Source organism: Meles meles, chromosome 11, assembly GCF_922984935.1.
Source record: "Meles meles chromosome 11, mMelMel3.1 paternal haplotype, whole genome shotgun sequence".
Classification (NCBI taxonomy): Eukaryota; Metazoa; Chordata; class Mammalia; order Carnivora; family Mustelidae; genus Meles; species Meles meles.
In genome coordinates this window covers 30,492,596-30,510,612 of record NC_060076.1, presented here as the reverse complement: position 1 = coordinate 30,510,612, position 18,017 = coordinate 30,492,596, and the positions used below count along the sequence as shown (strand labels likewise).

The following is an 18,017-nucleotide window of genomic DNA, read 5'->3' as shown; positions in this document are numbered from 1 at the left end:
TTATATAAATTCTCATCCCCAGTGACATGTAATTCGGCCTGGATCAAAATACTTAAATAACTCAACCTTGATTACAAATTCTCGCTAAACCCATAAATGAGAATCTCGGAGGTTTTTTCACAGCATAGGGTCAGTGGTGCTGAGTGTGCTCTAGGTAAAATTTTTCTGGCAGAAGAGTTTTGTCACTCCAGATATTACCAACTTTAGGACAGCTTAACACAGGGTAGGATCTCAACTATTTGCTGAATGAATGAATGCAGTAAAAAATATGGAGCGCCTGGGTGGCTCAGTGGGTTAAAGTCTCTGCCTTCAGCTCAGGTCATGATCTCAGGGTCCTGGGATCGATCCTGCTTCCCCCCCCCACCCCCGCCATCCCTGGCTCTCTCTGCCTGCTGCTCTGCCTACTTGTGATCTCTCTCTCTCTCTCTCTGTCAAATAAATAAATAAAGTCTTTTTAAAAATGTAGAAGACTGGGGCTCCTGGGTGTCTCAGTCAGTTAAGTATCCAGGTCTTGATTTTGGCTCAGGTTATGGTCTCAGGGCTGTGGGATGGAGCCCCACATTGGGCTCTGAGCTCAGTGCAAAGTCTGCTTGTCCCTCTTTCTCTGCACCTCCCCCCCACTCACACACACTCTCTTTCTCTACATAAATACATACATAAAATCCTAAAAAAAAAAAAAAAGAGAGAGAGAGAAAAGGACATGTAGAAGACCTACACCACTGGTGACACAGGTTTTGAACACTGCCTGTTGCCCTGTCTTTACCTTTCTCCCTGGTCACATGCCCATTATAGGAGAAGGAGACCTGAATTCTAATTCATGCCCATTGTAGAAGGAGACCTGAGAGCTGAATTCTCTCAGCTCTCAACCCCTAAACCCCTTTATGTGTGACCGTCAGCAAGTAATTTAACTGTTCTAGGCTTGGTTATATTATCCTAGTAAAAGTGAAAGCCTCGGGCCAAATGAATACAGTTGTCTTACAGAAGTAGTACAGGTGTGTGGAAACAAATACTCAAATTGTGGTAGAGACGCATGACTAAAAATTCTTCCTGTGCCACACTCCCAGGTCGGTCTTCTCAAATAAAGTCCCTTTGGACCAATTCTGTCTTATTCCTCTAAATGCTACGTGTATGCCTTTAGTTCTTAATTTATCTACTCTAAGCAATACCATTTATTTTTGTACTCTTCAAGACAAAGAATTTAGTTTACTACTTTTCTCCTATATTAATTATATGTGTAAATATTTTAATGATTTATATCTGTTCCCTTGAATAGACTAAAAGCGCTGTTTCTTTTTTTAACCACTATTTCTTAATTTAGAAATTTTAAGTAGTAAGTAAGCAAGCAATTTTAAGTAGTATCCTGACTCCCCACTAAGTGAATTAATGTTCCCTTTGCTTCCTTCCACCTTTCCTGTTCCTTTAATTTCCTAGCTTGTCAGTGAAATCATAATTTTTTTCACCAAAATCATAATTTTTGTAATGTACAAAATTATATTTAAATTCTTTTGCAACTACAGCTGTCTTTAATGCTTGTTCTGCAGGTTATTTCTGAAAATTGAAAGCTGCAATAAGGAATAATCATGTGAATTGTATTTACTGCAAACTGAGGCAGTGTGCGTAGATGTGCACAGGGAGTGGAATGTGTGTCATCAAACCTGGGTGACTTCAAGAGGAACGCGAGCGTCAAAGCCACGCTGATTTTCCCATTACACTCTGCATGTTTCTTGAAATCATTTTACAGTGTAGCTTGCTTCCTATTATGAAAGGTTTTCCTTTTAAAATATCCTCAGTGGGGCGCCTGGGTGGCTCAGTGGGTTAAGCCTCTGCCTTCGGCTCAGGTCATGATCTCAGGGACCTGGATTCGAGCCCCGCATCGAGCCCCGCATCGAGCCCCACATCGAGCCCCGCATCGAGCCCCGCATCGAGCCCCGAGTCGTCGGGCTCTCTGCTCAGCAGGGAGCCTGCTTCTCTCTCTCTCTCTGCCTGCCTCTTTGCCTACTTGTGATCTCCGCCTGTCAAATAAATAAAATCTTTAATAAAATAAAATATTCTCAGAATTGAGACTTAATGTGGTAGTTCTCAACTGTGGCTATACTTTGGAATCACCAAAGAAGCTGTTAAGAAACCCTGACATTTAGAGGATCCCCCATCCAGCATTTCTGATTTAACTGGGCCGGAGTGTGGCCTGAACATCTGGTTTTTTACATTTTGGGCAGACGATTTCAGTGAGTAGCCCAAGTTGAAGACCCTGACCATTAATGTCAGTCAAGTCTCGCAGAGGCAAAGGTCAGAAACTATACTGAGCCCTTTGGAAGCAGGAGCAGAAAGTAAAACCCGGTATCAGCTGAAGGCTTCTAGAACATTTTATTTCTTTGTCAGTTGCAGTTGCCTCCTTCAAAACCTACCACTGCTATGATTGTTAAATAAGACACACTTCTCCACACTCAGCTTCCGAGGTGTTATATCTGGTGGTCGTTATTCAAATGGAGAGCTGGTTTGTTTTCAAGTCTGTTCTTTTCTTAGGTGGATACCCTGGGGCCTGGGGAGCTGGAGCTGTTGCAAGGAAATTGCATGAAATTTCGTCAGATCCTTGATACTCACACCTACGTTTCAGGAACTGATTTTTTTTTCCCCCGTTGTGTCTAAGAATTTAGCATGCGCTGTGTTTCCAGTAGTTCCGATCTGATTTTGTCTAATTTCCAGAGACAGTAGAAAAGTTTTTCTCTTTCAGCTCTCCCACCAAGGCACCCAGAAGAGCTGGAGGCAGGCTGGTGGGCCTGGGGGTCTAGTAGGTGTAGCAGGCTGTGAAGAGGGACTGAGTAGAAGCAGCGCCAGAAGAGCCTGTGTGAACATACTGTCCTTGGGCTGCCTGGCAGTTAGCCTACAAAACAAGCGTGAGAGAGGACGTGGGGTTAGAGCAAACGCAACCCTGTACTTGACCCTCCGGCTCTCATTTGAAACCAGCTCCACCTGCATCTGGATTTCTCTCTCCTTACCGTGGTTTTGCTAAATATTGGTGCTGATTGCCTCCCTTGCCTTCTCTAGTACATCATCTCCTTTTTTATCCCAGATCCCAGTTTTCTGAGCATCTCTCAGGCAAGCTGAAGTCTGCGTCAGTTACTGAGAAAGTTTCTTTTTAGTACCAACAATATTGCAACAACAGTATTAGAGACTGAAGTTGAGAAACTTCTCATTGATACAGTGATAAGGGAATGGATGTTTCAAGTGGAGAAGCTTGCAGTTAGTTAGGAAGTGGACCGGACGTTATGTCGAAGGATCAGGCAAGGTGCCGCCCGAGGTACAACACGGCAAATTTTAAAAATTCTTTTTTAAAAAATTTCGATTTTCCACCTATACTTGCCCACAGGATTATATCATTTTTTTGTAGTTGTAATTATACTATTTTGATTCCTTGTGTAAATTCCAATTAAACGGGAGTTCAGAATTGTAAAGCCCACCATAATAATATCTGAGTGCCAGTCAATGGTACCATGTCTTCAAGTCCCTGTTACTATTATCTTGCTCTCTCTCTGGGACTTATTTCTATATCTACAGTGATTTTCAAAGCATGTTGTATGGACCTCAGCACTTCTTAGAAATGGAAATTCTCTGGTTTGACCCCAGACCATCTCAATTAGAAACTCAGTATCTGGGGCCCAGAATCTGTTTTCAAATGCCATCCAGGTGATTCGGACACATACTCAAGCTTGAGAACCACCATCCTAAATGAGCTCAGCTTCCCTTCTTTTGTGTGGATGACTCTTCCAACCTTATTTTCACAATTCCTCCCATTATATTAGCCACATCTAGCCACCCCTCATCAGCTACACCTCAGCACAGCCACACCCAGCTCTCCATCCTAACAAAGTAAGACACTACCTCTAACATCTTACACCTCTCTTATCCCCCTGAGGTGGCTTCTAAGCTTCTCTGGGGTCTGCCTTCCCTTTAGTGCCTCATTGCCAAAGATCTGGCTACACTTGACTCCTCGCCCAGCCTCCTCTGTCATCAGCAAGCCGAACATGGCTGTTGCTCAAATTCAGCACTCTTCTGCCTCCCTCTTGAACTTTTACTCTTATTCTAGCTCCCTTTTACATCGCTCTAGATCTTCCTGCATGATTAAGAGAGCTATTAGGAAAATTCAGGATCTAAGTTAATGCATCTCAAACTCACTCTCCTTTCAGCTGCTCCTTGCCTGATGCTTGGCCATTCTGTCTAGTGAGTCTCCTAGTGGACCGATTCAACAGCTATCCCAGGCTTCCCTGCTGTGAAAACGGAAATCTCCACTCCTTTATCCCCTTCAACAGATGCCCTTGACTGTAATCAACTGCCAAATCCCTTCACCTTTTCAGACCTGAGTCCAAACCCAACTTTTTTTCTTCTTTGCTCTTCCCTCCTTTCTGAGATCAACTCTGCCCCCTGCATTTAATAGTCTCACGCAATCCTATTTCTTCTAACTCCTTGTCCTCTCAATTCTCCCCACTGTCCTCATCTTTAATCTCTCCTCTGACTCCTTTTGCTTTACATTTAATTTCTTTATTTTTTTGTTATGTTCAACTAGCCAACATATACTACATCATTGGTTTTTGATGTAGTGCTCCACGACCCGTTAGCTGTGTATAACACCCAGTGCTCTTCACCACACGTGCCCTCCTCAATACCCATCACCCTTTTGCTTTACATTTGAACATGCCTGGCTGTCTCCTGTTTGGCTAAACTCTAAGCTCCCTGAAGCCAGTATCTGTGTCTCCTTTGTTCACCCCAGTCCTTGGCTCAGAGTAGATATTCAAAAAGGACTGGTTACTGACTAAATAAAATCCTTTTCTGTCCTCATTTCTCCTGGTTCTCTTTCTGGGCCTTTTCCTGACAATCTTCTTGAATGGGCATCTTTCCTCTTCTCTTTCTGTGGAAACTGTTGTGTTGAGGGTCATCGGTAGGCTCCCGCATGCCAATCTCATCTTTTTTCTCAGCCTGTATTCTGAACCTCTCTACAGTGTGTTATGACTGGCCCCCCTGAAACTTGTTTCTATTTATTCCCCAGATCCTTGGCACATCCTATCTTATTCCTGCTGCTTGTCCTAGTGGCTTCCTTCTACTTTTTCCTAAAATGAAAAGTGCTTCTCTTCCCTCTCAAGTGTCTCTGTGGAGATTGTCTCCTGCCTACTGTCATCAACCCTTCTCCCGGTGCAGATCATTTACAACTCCCCCGCCTCCACCTTCCTACTGAGCTCTCATGACAGCTTTTCAAACATCTAGTAGACACTATCTTGAGATACCATCATGACTTGAAGAAAACAATGCTGCTCCAGGTAAGAAAGCCAGGGTCCTACTATACACTTGATCAAGTAGGTAAGAAGTAGTAGCATCTTAGAGCTCCTGGGTGGCTCAGTCGGTTGAGTGTCTGACTCCTGATGTTGGCTTAGGTTGTGATTTCAGGTTGTGGGATCCAGCCCAGCACTCAATTCTGTGCTCGGCAGGGAGTCTGCTGGATATTCTCTCTCTTCCTCTCCCACTGCCCCTCTCTATACCTGCTCTTATGCACACACAGTTTCTCTCTCTCAAATAAATAAATAAAATCGTAAAAAAAAAAAAAAGGAATAGCATCTTACCACAGCCCGCTTCATGAAAGCCTCCTGGGTTGCCTTCTTGTTGGCAGCCTTGCCACCCCAGGCAGCCAGTGCACTGGCCTGCAGGGCCCGTCCATAGGAGAAACTCAGTTTCCAAGGCTTTGGTAGAGGGCAAAGGTTGATAGCATTGAGGTTGAGTGTAGCATCCTCTTCACTCATGCCGCCAGACAAGAAACAGATGCCTGGAAGAAGAGAAGCCACTGCACTCTACTAGTCCCAGCTTCTCTACCCAGCTTGAGAAAGCAAGCCAGAGCCTACAAGAAATGGAATGTCTCCATTCTTTCTCTACTCGATTTGCATGGAACTGGGTTCGAAAAACTAGTTTGCTTTTGCCAAGGTTAGCTGGGCTAAGGAGGGAAGGGCGTTAATAAATAAGGAGGGTGGTGAACTATTGAGGAAATCAACGGATTGTGTGCATTTGGACAGACTCGGGCTATGTGGTGTTATGGAGTGTGAGGAAAGTGCTGGCCGCCTGTGAGATACAAAGGTCTGTTTCCTGGATACAAGACTCCCAGGCCAACACAAATGCTGGCGGAACTCCTTCACGGGATAAGGGCTAAGACCTCAAGTCAGAGAAGAAGGAAAGCCTTACCGGGAACAGCTGCGGGAACGGTCCGGTGGAGAGCTGTGACGGTGGCCATAGCCACTTGTTCCGGAGTATACTTTTTGGTGCAGGCGTGTCCAGCAGTCACCATGTTGGGCTTCAGTAGAGTGCCCTCCAGGTAAACGTGATGGTCATTCAGGGCCTTGTAGACAGCAGCCAGGACCTGAGGAACAAGACATCCAAAAGGTGAAACCCAGAGCCAGTCTGACAGTCACCTGACCTTAGCACTTCCAGGTTGCAGGAATGAGAGACAAAGGAATCCTCCTATGGACTTGGCCAAAGTTTCCTAACCAGCCCCTAGTCCTCATCAGGACAACACACAGGCACCTGCAAGCCACAGCCATCCAGCACCACCACGCTGGCCTAGCCCCACCTCCCCTACTCTAACTGCTCACTGCAGGGACAGATGGCATGGGTCTGCTTCCAGGAGCCCCTTCACTCCTTCTTTCCCAATTCCCTTCGGGCAATTGAGCCTGCCTTGATTTAGCTAGCTGGGGACATCTAAATTGGCCTCCACTCTCCTTCCCCATAGGAACTTGAGTAGTCATAAAACTTGAGTAGTCATAAAAACATACATTTTGGAGACAGAAGCACTTTCAGACCTCATCTCAGTCCACCTACTTGTGCAAGTGGAGAAAGTGAAATCAGGTTGCATTGCAAATATGAACAAAGTACCTTCTAATTACATTTTGTCATGTGAGTCTCATCTTACTTTTAAATTTCTTTGTTTACATGTAATGTAACTGATCCCAAAAGATAGGATTTAAACACAGCCCCACAGCTGGGAATAAGGATTGTCAAATCCAAGTCTTGGTACTGCAAATCCTGTGCTTTTTCCATAGGAAAATCCCATCTTGCCGAAAGTGTAGGAGGTTTGATAAGTATCCCCTTACCTTCTCAAGGCTACGTAATGATTCCAACTGAAGAATATTTCATATATAACAGCTTGTACATGTTAAGTAACAGCTCTTACTTAAAAATAAGATCTTTCAACTGGAATTGGGACCTTTTTATTCAAGACTTTACCTTCTCAGTAACATACTGGCAGTGTTCCAAGTCATGGTCTCCATCAGGAATGACCTCTGGTTCAACAATGGGTACCAGCCCATTCTAAAAAGGAAAAAGGAGGAGATAAAGTACAGCTCTTCTCACTACGACCCTTTCCTTAAGAAGACATTTGACAGTTGCAATTGGGATAAAATGAAACCCTTAGAAAGAAATGCCATTCACTAACTTAGAGGCAGTGCAAAGAAATTTAATGGCATCTCTACTGAGCATTTGTAGCTTAGCCAAAAAAGAGCAGTGAGGTTTAAAAATAAAAAGAAAAAGTTCTCCTGGGAGTAGGGAAAATAATGAAATCCTTAATTTCTATAGAAACAGATTCTTCTAGAGATTATTCTAGCTACCTCAGAACCTAACTGTCACCCTTTTGGGACAGTTAAACTTAAATCACTAAGAAGGATACCCCTGTGTGGGTTAATTAAGGAATTAAGCACTGTGTACAGTTCTAATTGGGACTCCCCAGGTGCCCACAACTCAGGTAACCTCAACATAGCACCCACACAAGCAAATCAGACTTAACTGGGATCCCAGAGACACTGTGTTGGAAATTAGTGTCAGGTCACCATCCTCTAAGATATTCTTTGGATTGGGGCTGAATCAGAGCTATCACTCTCAAGCTAGGCATCTAAAAGGATCATGTTTTAGATGTGATGGAGCATAGGTAAGCAATGACCTGGCCATATAGGGCTGGATCACTCTTTTTTTAAAAAAAAAAATATTTTATTTATTTATTTGACACAGAGAGAGAGAGATCACAAGTAGAGCAGCAGACAGAGAGAGAGGGGGAAGCAGGCTCCCCGCGGAGCAGAGAGCCCGATGCGGGACTCGATCCCAGGACCCCGAGACCACGACCCGAGCCCAAGGCAGCGGCTCAATCCACTGAGCCACCCAGGCGCCCAGGGCTGGATCACTCTTAAGACCCAGCTTATAGAACTTTGGCAGAGGGCAGCCATTGATGGCTTTGGCTTTGTGGGCTCGTAGCTAACTTGTGGGACCAAATCTTTCCCTACCACACTTGGCTATAGCAAAAGTGGTGGGAAATGGCACCAGGATATATTGGTGAGATAAGGCTCATGTACTTATAGTAAAATTGGAAAGAGAGGTTCTGAAGAAAGCTCTTTCTGACTGCTTTTTAGTCCAAGGGAAAGGCAGAGCACCTGCTGACAGATGCTGGCGTAGCGGGCCAGGGCATTGGCATTTTCCTGGATGGCAAGGCTGGATGGACACTGGTTGTCAATCCTCAGCACAGCACGCCATTTTCCAAAGTCAACACCATCTCTCTTGTACTGAGCACAGCGCTCAGAGAGGCCATCAAGTCCTGCAAGTCCGAAAAGAGAGATGGGGCCACCGTTAAAGTGAAGGAGTTCTTTCTTGCCTTACTTTTTAGTCAGCAGAGCTTAAGTATTGAAAATATCCAGGCAAGTAACCATTAATCACAATACTAAGCCCAAACTGGGGCTTTACACTTAAGGAGAAGAACAGAGGGAATTAATATTTGTTTAATATTTGCTATGTTCCAGGCATGATTCTAGGCATTTTGCATACCTTATCTCATTTAATTATCATAACGATTCTAATAGTTGATGTTATACTTGTTCTACAGATGTGAAAACAGGGGCTCCAAGATGTTGCATGACTTTACCATGTTTGTATGGCTAAGAAGTGACAGAGCTGGGTTCAAACTCTGCTTAACTAATCTAATGCTGTGGTTCACACTTGTCTACTTGGGCAGTGAAGGACCTTGCAAAATTGTCTAAGTAGTAAATGACAGAACCAGGAGTCAAACCCTGGTGGGTCCAATCCCAAAGCTTGGACCTTTCCTCTTTTCTGCTGCTGGATTTTTCTCTAAAAATTATACTCTCAAGTACAGAATATCTTCTCTGTGCAAAGCACTGCGGTAAGCACTTTATGTACACTGTCTAATTAATCCCCACGACTACTCTGCAAAGTAGATATTGTCATCCTGTTCTAACTGACTCAGAACATGTACATAACAGGACTAGACTAAGGTCACATAGTTATTGAATAGAGGAGCGAGGGTTGAAAAGCAGGTGTATGTGGCTCTAAAAACCAGGGTGAGATTCATGCTTTGTTTTCCCTTGCTCACTTCTTTGTTTGCCTGCATTTCTAGCATTTCTTAGCATGATTCATATCAGCAGGTGATAGCCTTACCTTGAATGGTGGTTTCTTTGTTGGTTCCTGCAAGGGGAGCACCTCCCTGGTCTAACTGTGAATATAAATAATTAACAAGTAATTAGCAGGTGTCAGGGGGCCCAAGAAAACAAAAGCAGAGCTCCTGGTACTAATAGTTCTCATCTTTCACAAGCTAAGGAGTTGTATTAGGAAGGTGTACGAGTCACAGGGTGGGGGTGCGGGGACACAATTAAATCCATAGCAGAAGGCAAGGACCTGGAATGAGCAATGCAAGAGTGTCAACACTAGGAAAATGGAAAGGATGGAAAGCACAGGCCTGGAGCTTGGGGACTAAGTAATCTGACAGTACCTGGAATGCAGAGGGGCCATATAAGAGCAGCTTCGCTTAGCTTATTTGTTCAAAAGACATTTAAGGAGCACCGACACATACCAAGCAAAACATTATCCCAAGAAATCGAAAGAATAAAGATGCAGCCTCAACTCCCAGCATAACAGACGCTGAGGTCATGAGCCCAAGAGGTAGACAGACTGGGTTTGAACTGGCTCTGGCTTTGCCTTGTTGTGGGCAAGTTACGCTACGCTTTGTAAGTCTGTTTTCTCGCCTCATCTCTTAAACAAGGATAAGAACTGAATTGACCCCCAGAGGTTACAAGGAAGATTAAATGAGTGCTTGGAGTTGTAAGCACTCAACAGATACTAGTTTTCACTCCTGAGAAGTTCATGTAGTTTTGGAAGACTGAGTTACACCTGAAAATAGTTTAGTCACACTAGTGATCATGAACTAAATAATAATTACGCGACGGAACTGTTTTAAAAACTCCTATCGTCCTTGGAGGAGCCTTATGAGGTAGGCACAACAATTCCCCTTTTAGAGGTGAGAAAATTGAGACACCAGGAGATTGAATACCTTGTAGAAAACTTGTTTGAAAGAGGAAGGCACTGGCAGAAAAATCTAGAAAAGGATGTGGTTCTCAGGGGGAGGCTGATGAAGGAAAAGAGAGTGAATGGCAACCAGACAATGAGGGTGCTCATAACCTCTGCCCAGGGACTGGGCTGGGAGTTTGGCTGGGATGAGGCAGAAGGGAGATGGGGATGGAAGTGTTCACCTTGATTCCCACCACGATCCCCTTTTCCTTGAGGATGTTTCTGAACAGCTTTCCCTGGCTGTCCTTCTGGTAGAGGGTCTCATGGAACAGGATCACACCCCCAATGCTCTGGTTGATGGAGGTGTCCACAGTGAAGAGGATTTCTCGGAACTGTCGGCGATTCTCCTCTGTGTTCTCCACCTTGATCCTCTGCAGGCGGTTTCCCATGGTGCCTAGGGTAGGCGGGCCAAAGTCAGCTTGAGGAGCCAGCCAGGGCTTTGTGGCCAGCCTCCTCCCCTCTAGGGATCCTCAGCAAGATGGATGGCAAGACTCTCTTTTTTATCTAGATCTTTAAAACTCCTGTCTCCTTTTTTGGCTCCAGGGGAAAGACCCTGGCTGCTGCCAGGATGCTGGCTAGGAAGCATATGGACTGGATGTGTCAAGGTCAGGGTGGAGACCACCATTGGGTCCAAGTGTGTATGTCTGGCCCTCAGGCCTCTCCAGGCACCACCACCCTGACCCAGGTCCGGCCACCAATCTGACTAGATGTACGTACAACAGAAGGAGGGATAAGGTAGGCTCTTGACTTCCCTGGCTTCTACCATTTTATGGTGGGCCAGACAGGCCTGCCAAAACCCTCCCTTGTGCCATCCTGGGCTTCTTTCAGCCACGAGCCCTTCCCTATCCTAGATGTGGGCAGTTCCCTGTCCTCCCGCCCTTCCCTAGCTGACCTTACACTGACTTCTCATTAGCAGCGAGGTCTGTGTATCTGTGTCTGGTTCCTGAGTTCTTGGCCTTTCTACAGTCTAGATTCAAATGATCCCTGGTGAGGGGCCTTGAAATGGAAGCCTTGAGCCCCTTCCCTTGGTTTTCAGAAATCTGCCTACCAGAACTACAGGACTCAAAATGTCAATGCTTGCTGGGTCTTCTGTTCCCACTCCTGTGTACCTTTACTCCTCTGAGAGGAGAAAGAGTGTAATTGTTGCTTGCCTTGGCTAAGTTGTAGGAATAAGAATACGCTTGTTGTAGGACGCGACTTGCACTCACCTACAGACTCGTCTGCAGCCAGGATCCCCTTCCCATGGGCCACAATGCGCTGCGCAATTTCGGAGAGCTCCTTCTTCTGTTCTGAGGTGAGGGCTGGAAATCGGTGGGCCATGGTGACTGGTCTGGAAAAGAGTGCAGGAGTATCCTGAACAGAACTGCAGGCAGCGCAGACAGGTTCGTGACTGAGGCAGGGAAGGGGTACAAACAAACCCTCTCTAGGCTCCTCTGACACTTCCGGCCCACTTCCGTAACTGGATGAACAACTGAGATCTGGGCTCGTCCCCCTGTTAGCTTAAGTGGTTGCAATTAGCCATAGTGGATGAAGGTGGGCTGCCAGATTTCCTGGTCATCCTGAAGAAAATGTCTTCCAGGAGACCTTTGGGTTCACTGAACCAGAGACTGGGCCAGCTTATTCGTGAATGGATGGCCTGTGATACTTGACTATCTCTCTGGGTTTCTGGTCCCTTTGTGTGCTCTGGGTGACTTGAGGCCAGGACACTGAGACGTTTAGCCTCTAGGGTCATCTCCCATTTTGTTCTGTTAGCCTGTGTTATTCTCTGGATAGTAAGCTTGAGAGGAGATGGGCCTTGCAGTTAACCTCCCTTAGCTTTGGGACATAGAAAGTATGGTGTGTAAGGCTGGACTATGACACCATTTGGGATAGATAGGGATTTTTCCCTTAGTGCCTCTGGGCTGGAGGCTCCCACAGACTCTAAGGATGCCAAAGCCATATGGTGATCCCTGCCCCAGGAATTCTCAGCTTCACTGCTCTAGCAAGGAAGGACTCTTGTTTGAAGACCCCCTATCCAAGCACCTGCCTCAGTGGTGGTCCTCTGAAAGGGATCATTGTTCTTGTTGGGCTGCCACTTTGGGCCAGTCTTAAAAATGCAAACTCATGGGGCGCCTGGGTGGCTCAGTGGGTTAAAGCCTCTGCCTTCGGCTCAGGTCATGATCTCAGGGTCCTGGGATTAAGCCCCACATCAGGCTCTCTGCTCAGCAGGGAGCCTGCTCCCCATCTCTCTCTCTGCCTGCCTCTCTGCCTACTTGTGATCTCTTGTCTGTCAAATATATACATAAAATCTTTAAAAAAAAATGGAAAGGCACAGGGCTCTCATCTTGGCTGTTAGAAAGAGTAATTTTGCATATATTGGACTATCAAAGAAAAAAAATGGTAGTAAAGACTACCTTGAATGGTTTCCTATCCAGTCCTATGGCCTGCTCCTTTCCCTGGTCTTCCCTCCCTCATACACTCATCCATAGGGTAGACATCCCATGTTCTGCTTTCTACTTCCTTCAAGCCCAGGATACTTCAGTTCTCATTTGATCCACTCAGCAATGAGGTAACCAGGCCAACTAGTATCTCCATTAATTAATGAGCAATCTGAGACTCAAAGAAGTTAACTGATTTGTCCAAAGTCTAAGCTATGGTGAGGCAGAGTTCCCCACCCAGTCCTGACCCTAATGGCAAATCAGTTTCTTCACATTTTCTGCATTGCTTTAAGGCAGGCTTGATATAAGAAGTGGATGGGGCTATGGAACTAATTCTTGAAAAAATATTGTTGGTATCACGGATGCCATTGTCACTCAACAGGAGTCCTCATCTTAACCCAAAAGCCTGGAACTACAGTGCTGTCCCTGAGGACAGGACAGGCTAGCGGCCAATGATCTTTAGAGAAGATATTCTTCCTAGGCCACTCCTGTCCCAGCCACGTGAAGATCGTGTTTCCCCTTGGTTACACATGAGTTTGCAATATCATAGTCTGGGATTACTTGCTGTAAATCTGGGCACTAGATCTTTATGTGGAAAAAGACAACCTGAAGTTGGTGACCTTCAGGCCAAAGTGCAAATTTTCTCTCTTAGTTTACGTAATTGCATAAAAGAATTCACAACTATGAAATAAAGATGTTTCCTTAATGAAACCAAAGGAAAACATAGCCCAATGATAGCAAATCACCATTAATGCCAAGTACTCTGCTAATTGCTTTACAAGTACTATATAATTCAGTACTCATAATAACCTCAAAAGGCAGCTGGGCTTCGCCCACCACTACCACAAAACAGATAAGGAAAGAACATGAGAGAGTTTAATTATTTTTCCAAGGACAGTTAACTAATAAGGCATAGAGTTGGGATAAGGGGTAATACTCCCCTCCTTCCGGGAAAGAGTGAGCCTGGTGAAAGGTATCAGTCTTTGGGTGACTCTTGATAACACCCCCAGAACACTTGTTGAGGATACCCCCAGAGTACCCAAAATCCATGGGCTGTGGCTCATCGTCCATATACCATGGACCTCGTCAATTCATAAACATCTCACACATTCATACAGGTTTTAGCTACTAGATCAGACAGACCTGGGTTCAAGGACCAGCTCTGCTTCCTCCTCACTGAGACCATGGACAAGTCAGTAACTTCTCTGAGTCTTAGTTTACTGTGGAATGAATGGCACTAATATCTGCTCTGAGTGTCTCATCGCCAAGTGACTCTACTGTGACCTGTGACCACCCTCCTCACTGTAGTTGCTCAAAATATATTTGTTGAGTCAATTGCATGATAAATATGAAGATGTTTTAAAATGCATTATGAAAAAGTTGGGTATTGGGGCACCTGGGTGGCTCAGTCATTAAGCATCTGCCTTCAGCTCAGTTTATAATCCCAAGGTCCTGGGATCAAGCCCTGTATCAGGTTCCCTGCTCAGTGGGAAGCCTGCTTCTCCCTCTCCCACTCTCCCTGCTTGTGTTCCCTCTCTCTCTGTCTCTCTCTCTCTCTCTGTCAAATAAATAAAATCTTATTCCTCCTCTCTCTCTGCCTGCCTCTCTGCCTACTTGTGATCTCTCTCTCTGTCAAATAAATAAATAAAATCTTTAAAAAATAAATAAATAAATAAATAAATAAATAAATAAAATCTTAAAAGAAAAGAAAAGAAAATGTTGGGTATCACCATTTCTCTCTTTTTAAATTTGTTAAAAAATAATTGCCTGAAATTCCATATTTCTATTTACTACCAAGGTATTTTTTTCCATCTGAGTGTGCTGACTCGACCAGAAAAAAAAACAGAGAAAAGGTCAAATCGAACCAATCCTGTTTACAGGAAGTTAAACTTCTACAGAGGGATTAAAGGTCTATACCACATCAGCACAAATGTTGCTCCTCTGTTAATCATAAAACAGGGTCACAGACCAATGTTCATCCCCAGGAGACAGGAGGCCAGCTGGGAGTAGGTAACTGTAGAGAATGGTTTCATGCTCCTAAAAGCCTCTGCTCATCGTGGTCTCAAGCCAATTTGATTTTAAAGTGTGATGGGAAGTTGTTCACATCGTATTATTAAATAAAAAGGGAAAAAAAGCACGTTTCAGAGAAGTATGTACTATATAATATCAAACTTTTTTATTTACGAAAATGCTGTAACACATACTATTTGTGGATCTGTATAAGCAGAGAATAACCACCCTGGGATTCCCTGTGGGGCTTGGGGTGGGATGGACCAACTGTCACGTTTTACTTTATAAATTTTTTGTAATGTTGATTTTTCAAATAGGCTTATATATGACATTATGTATTATACATTATACATTAACAGGTGATACATACAGAAATCTGGGAAGAGGTTGTGAGTATGAAAATATGAGAATAGAAAGCAATCACAGAAAATAGCTGCAAATGACCTCAGGGATATCTATAGCAACCCTGTCAACTTTAGAGATGGGGAAACTGAGGCTCAGAAAGACTATATCTGGTGGCCCCTTCCAAACTGTGATGCTCTAGAATTATAAACCACATCCTATTGGCTTATGACTTAGAATCCTTTTTCCAATCCTTTTTAGCAAAATAGCATGTGAAACCTACAATGTGGTTCATTCTGCCTTTCTTCAAGAGGTTCTGTGAAAGGAGAATGCCTTGTAAAATGTGAATATCTAACTCTTGAAGAAATATCGGAAAGTAGAGAGTCCATTCACTTCTCCAACAGGCAAGGTGGATGGGTTTTCAAGAGGACAAGAGGGGCTCATGTGTTGAAAGCCTATGATCTGCAAGCATTGTGAGCAAGGTTTTTATATACAGACGTGTGAGGATGCCCACAGCTTCATTACCCTCCTCAGTGTCACAGTGACAGATGCAATGAGATGCCTTAGGACAGCCTGGTGCCTTTGAACCCACATGAGGTAGCTCCGAAAGAGAGCTGAGTGGCTCCCTTTCTTTTAGGATGACAACAGCTATACTGCACTTAGCACCTGGTGCTCTAGCGCAGGCCTGGGTGGTGCCCAGATGCACCTTCACCTAAGGTGGCTGGAGTTCAAGCCCCCACCAGGTCCATACGGGCGAATGGAGCCCTAGGTAACTATTTAGAGAGAAATTTATTTTAAAAGGCACAACATGTCTATCCGCACGTGTCTGCTTTTCAGAGAGTAGAGCAAAATGTCCCAAAGGACATCAGCCTGCTTTTGACTCCAAATCACTTAAGCTGTAGGATTTTCAAAGTAGGAAATGTTACAGGAACTATCAAATGAGTGGAAGTTGGACGATTCATAATCTAATGACTGCGGGGCTCTGTGGCCGTTTGACGCGTGTTCTGCGCGTTCTCATTTGAGCAGTGGGAGCAGGCAAGGGCAACACACACCAGGAGTCCATTTGTGTGACAAAAAAAACTTCAGTGCCAACACTAGTGGGTGTAGGAAGAGAATAAAGAAAATGACATACGACAACAGGTCTGTAAATAAATCATCAAAATAAGCAGTTGTTACGGGGAGAGGAGGAATGAGGGGGAATCTCGATAAGTGATTAGAACCTAACCAAGAAAGTGTGTTGAAGTCAGAGACAGAAGAGCCTTCAGAGGAGTAATACCAGGAATGGTCTCAAACACTCTGCCTCCGCTCAGAGGGTCAGCAAAGCTGTGGATGAACATTTACGCTTAGGGAGGAAAACAACCATTTCAGCACACCAACACGTCTTGGCCACCACCGAGTTTTTCCTGAAAATAAAAACAAGCAGACTTTCTCGGCTACATGTATAGGATCATCAGTGACCCTCACTCCCTGGTGCAGTCCAGGCAGACAAAGGAAATTCTGTTACTTACAGTTTGGGAGAGGAGAGGCCCCTTAGAGATCAGAAGCTGTGGACGAGGCAGCAGCTGCCAAATAGGACGAACCTTTGGGAACACGCAGTTTTTATAGACCTCCTGTCAGAGTTTGTTTGTTGGTTTTGGATTGCCTTTTTTTTTTCTTTTCTTTCTTTCTTCTTCTTCTTCTTCTTTTTTTTTTTTTAACTTTCACCCTCCCCTTCCCACCTTGGCCTGATAGGGAGGTGTTTATCCAGTGCCTGATTGGCTCATAAACACCGAATCCCGATCATGCTCACACACTCACCGGACTCAGGGAATGTTAAAGCTATAGGAGACCATGTAGTTCTTAATGCAGACAGTTTGTTTTTTCCAGGTGAGGAAACTGAGGCACAGAGGATTCGAGGATTCCCCTAAGTCACAGAGTTAGTAAATGACAGAGCTCTAGAGCCACCAACAGAACCTGGGAAGAATGTCACCTTAGCTCTAGCACTTACTAAATGACCTTGGCCAAGCTTTGCTTTCCTTTCCTTTTCTCTTCTCTCCTCTTTTCTTTCTTTCCTTCCTTCCTTCCTTTCCTTTCTTCTTTTTCTTCTCTTTCTCCCCTCCCCCCTTCCAACTTCTCTGGGCCATAATATCCTCCTCTATAAAGTGGGATCTCAACTTCACAAGAGCATTGAACGAGTCTGTAGAGTGCCTGTACACAATAGGCATGAGCTTCTTCCTTGTCCTCCAAAATCAAGCTGGGCCCGCTGATGTTTTTAATACCAGAACACACTGTAACTACCCCGTCCTCATTCTTTCTTACCCCTTACGCATTTGTCTTTAACGTTTGTAAAAAACTAGAATATAACTCAAAGTGATTGGTGTAAGCCACCATTGGCTTCCCTAGTTATGGCACTGTCTGGGTAAGGGTTCATTTTACAGGGATTTTTTTTTTTCCTGAGCACTAAACTACTATCTAATTCAAGAGAAAGCAAATAAAATTGTCTTCCTGAGGCAAATAAAAGTTCTGGGGAAATCTAAAAATAATGAATGACCATGATGACAGGAAAACATAGAATTCTCAGGACTATATTCCTTCGAAATAACTCATAAAATGGAAGGGGGAGAAAAACCCTAAAAAACAAAGTGCTCAATGGTATAGGGTGTGACGCTCTAGTAAGTGAACTGTCAATGGAATGAAGGAAAAAGAAGCTGAGAATTAGGTTGTCTTTATACAGTTTAGGCTCAGACAGCTTCTAAAAGTGGGGGAGCATTAGACATTGAACATGAGAATTAAAGGAAATTGAAATGTTTGAAACACAAAACTGAGGCTCATTTGGCCGGGAAGTTTTGGCCAAGGCCTGTCCTAAGGAGAGTAAAGGTCCAGGACAAGTAAAGGACA

The 18,017-nt window shown here is 44.4% G+C and overlaps 1 protein-coding gene across 1 annotated transcript; it reads right to left on the bottom strand.

The window, feature by feature from the left end:
* Positions 1-2,345: 2,345 nt before the first annotated feature.
* On the bottom strand, positions 2,346-16,807 carry ALDOB (aldolase, fructose-bisphosphate B). Its single transcript, XM_046023864.1, has 9 exons — positions 16,649-16,807; positions 11,580-11,701; positions 10,554-10,765; positions 9,466-9,520; positions 8,451-8,611; positions 7,258-7,341; positions 6,220-6,394; positions 5,610-5,809; positions 2,346-2,881 (listed from the first exon to the last, which is right to left on the bottom strand). Exons 2-9 carry the CDS (start codon positions 11,689-11,691, stop codon positions 2,786-2,788), a joined length of 1,095 nt encoding a protein of 364 aa, XP_045879820.1. The 5' UTR covers positions 11,692-11,701; positions 16,649-16,807; the 3' UTR covers positions 2,346-2,785.
* Between the last annotated feature and the right edge of the window lie 1,210 nt (positions 16,808-18,017).

Bases quoted from the DNA above. Each gene is read 5' to 3' on its own strand.
- ALDOB (XM_046023864.1), bottom strand. From the start codon at position 11,691: ATGGCCCACCGATTTCCAGCCCTCACCTCAGAACAGAAGAAGGAGCTC. The intron at 5,810-6,219 runs GTAAGGCTTTCC...CTCTTCTTCCAG, and splicing joins CGTTCCCGCAGCTGTTCCCG to GCATCTGTTTCTTGTCTGGC. The intron at 2,882-5,609 runs GTAAGATGCTAT...CTTGTTTTGTAG, and splicing joins CTTTCATGAAGCGGGCTGTG to GCTAACTGCCAGGCAGCCCA.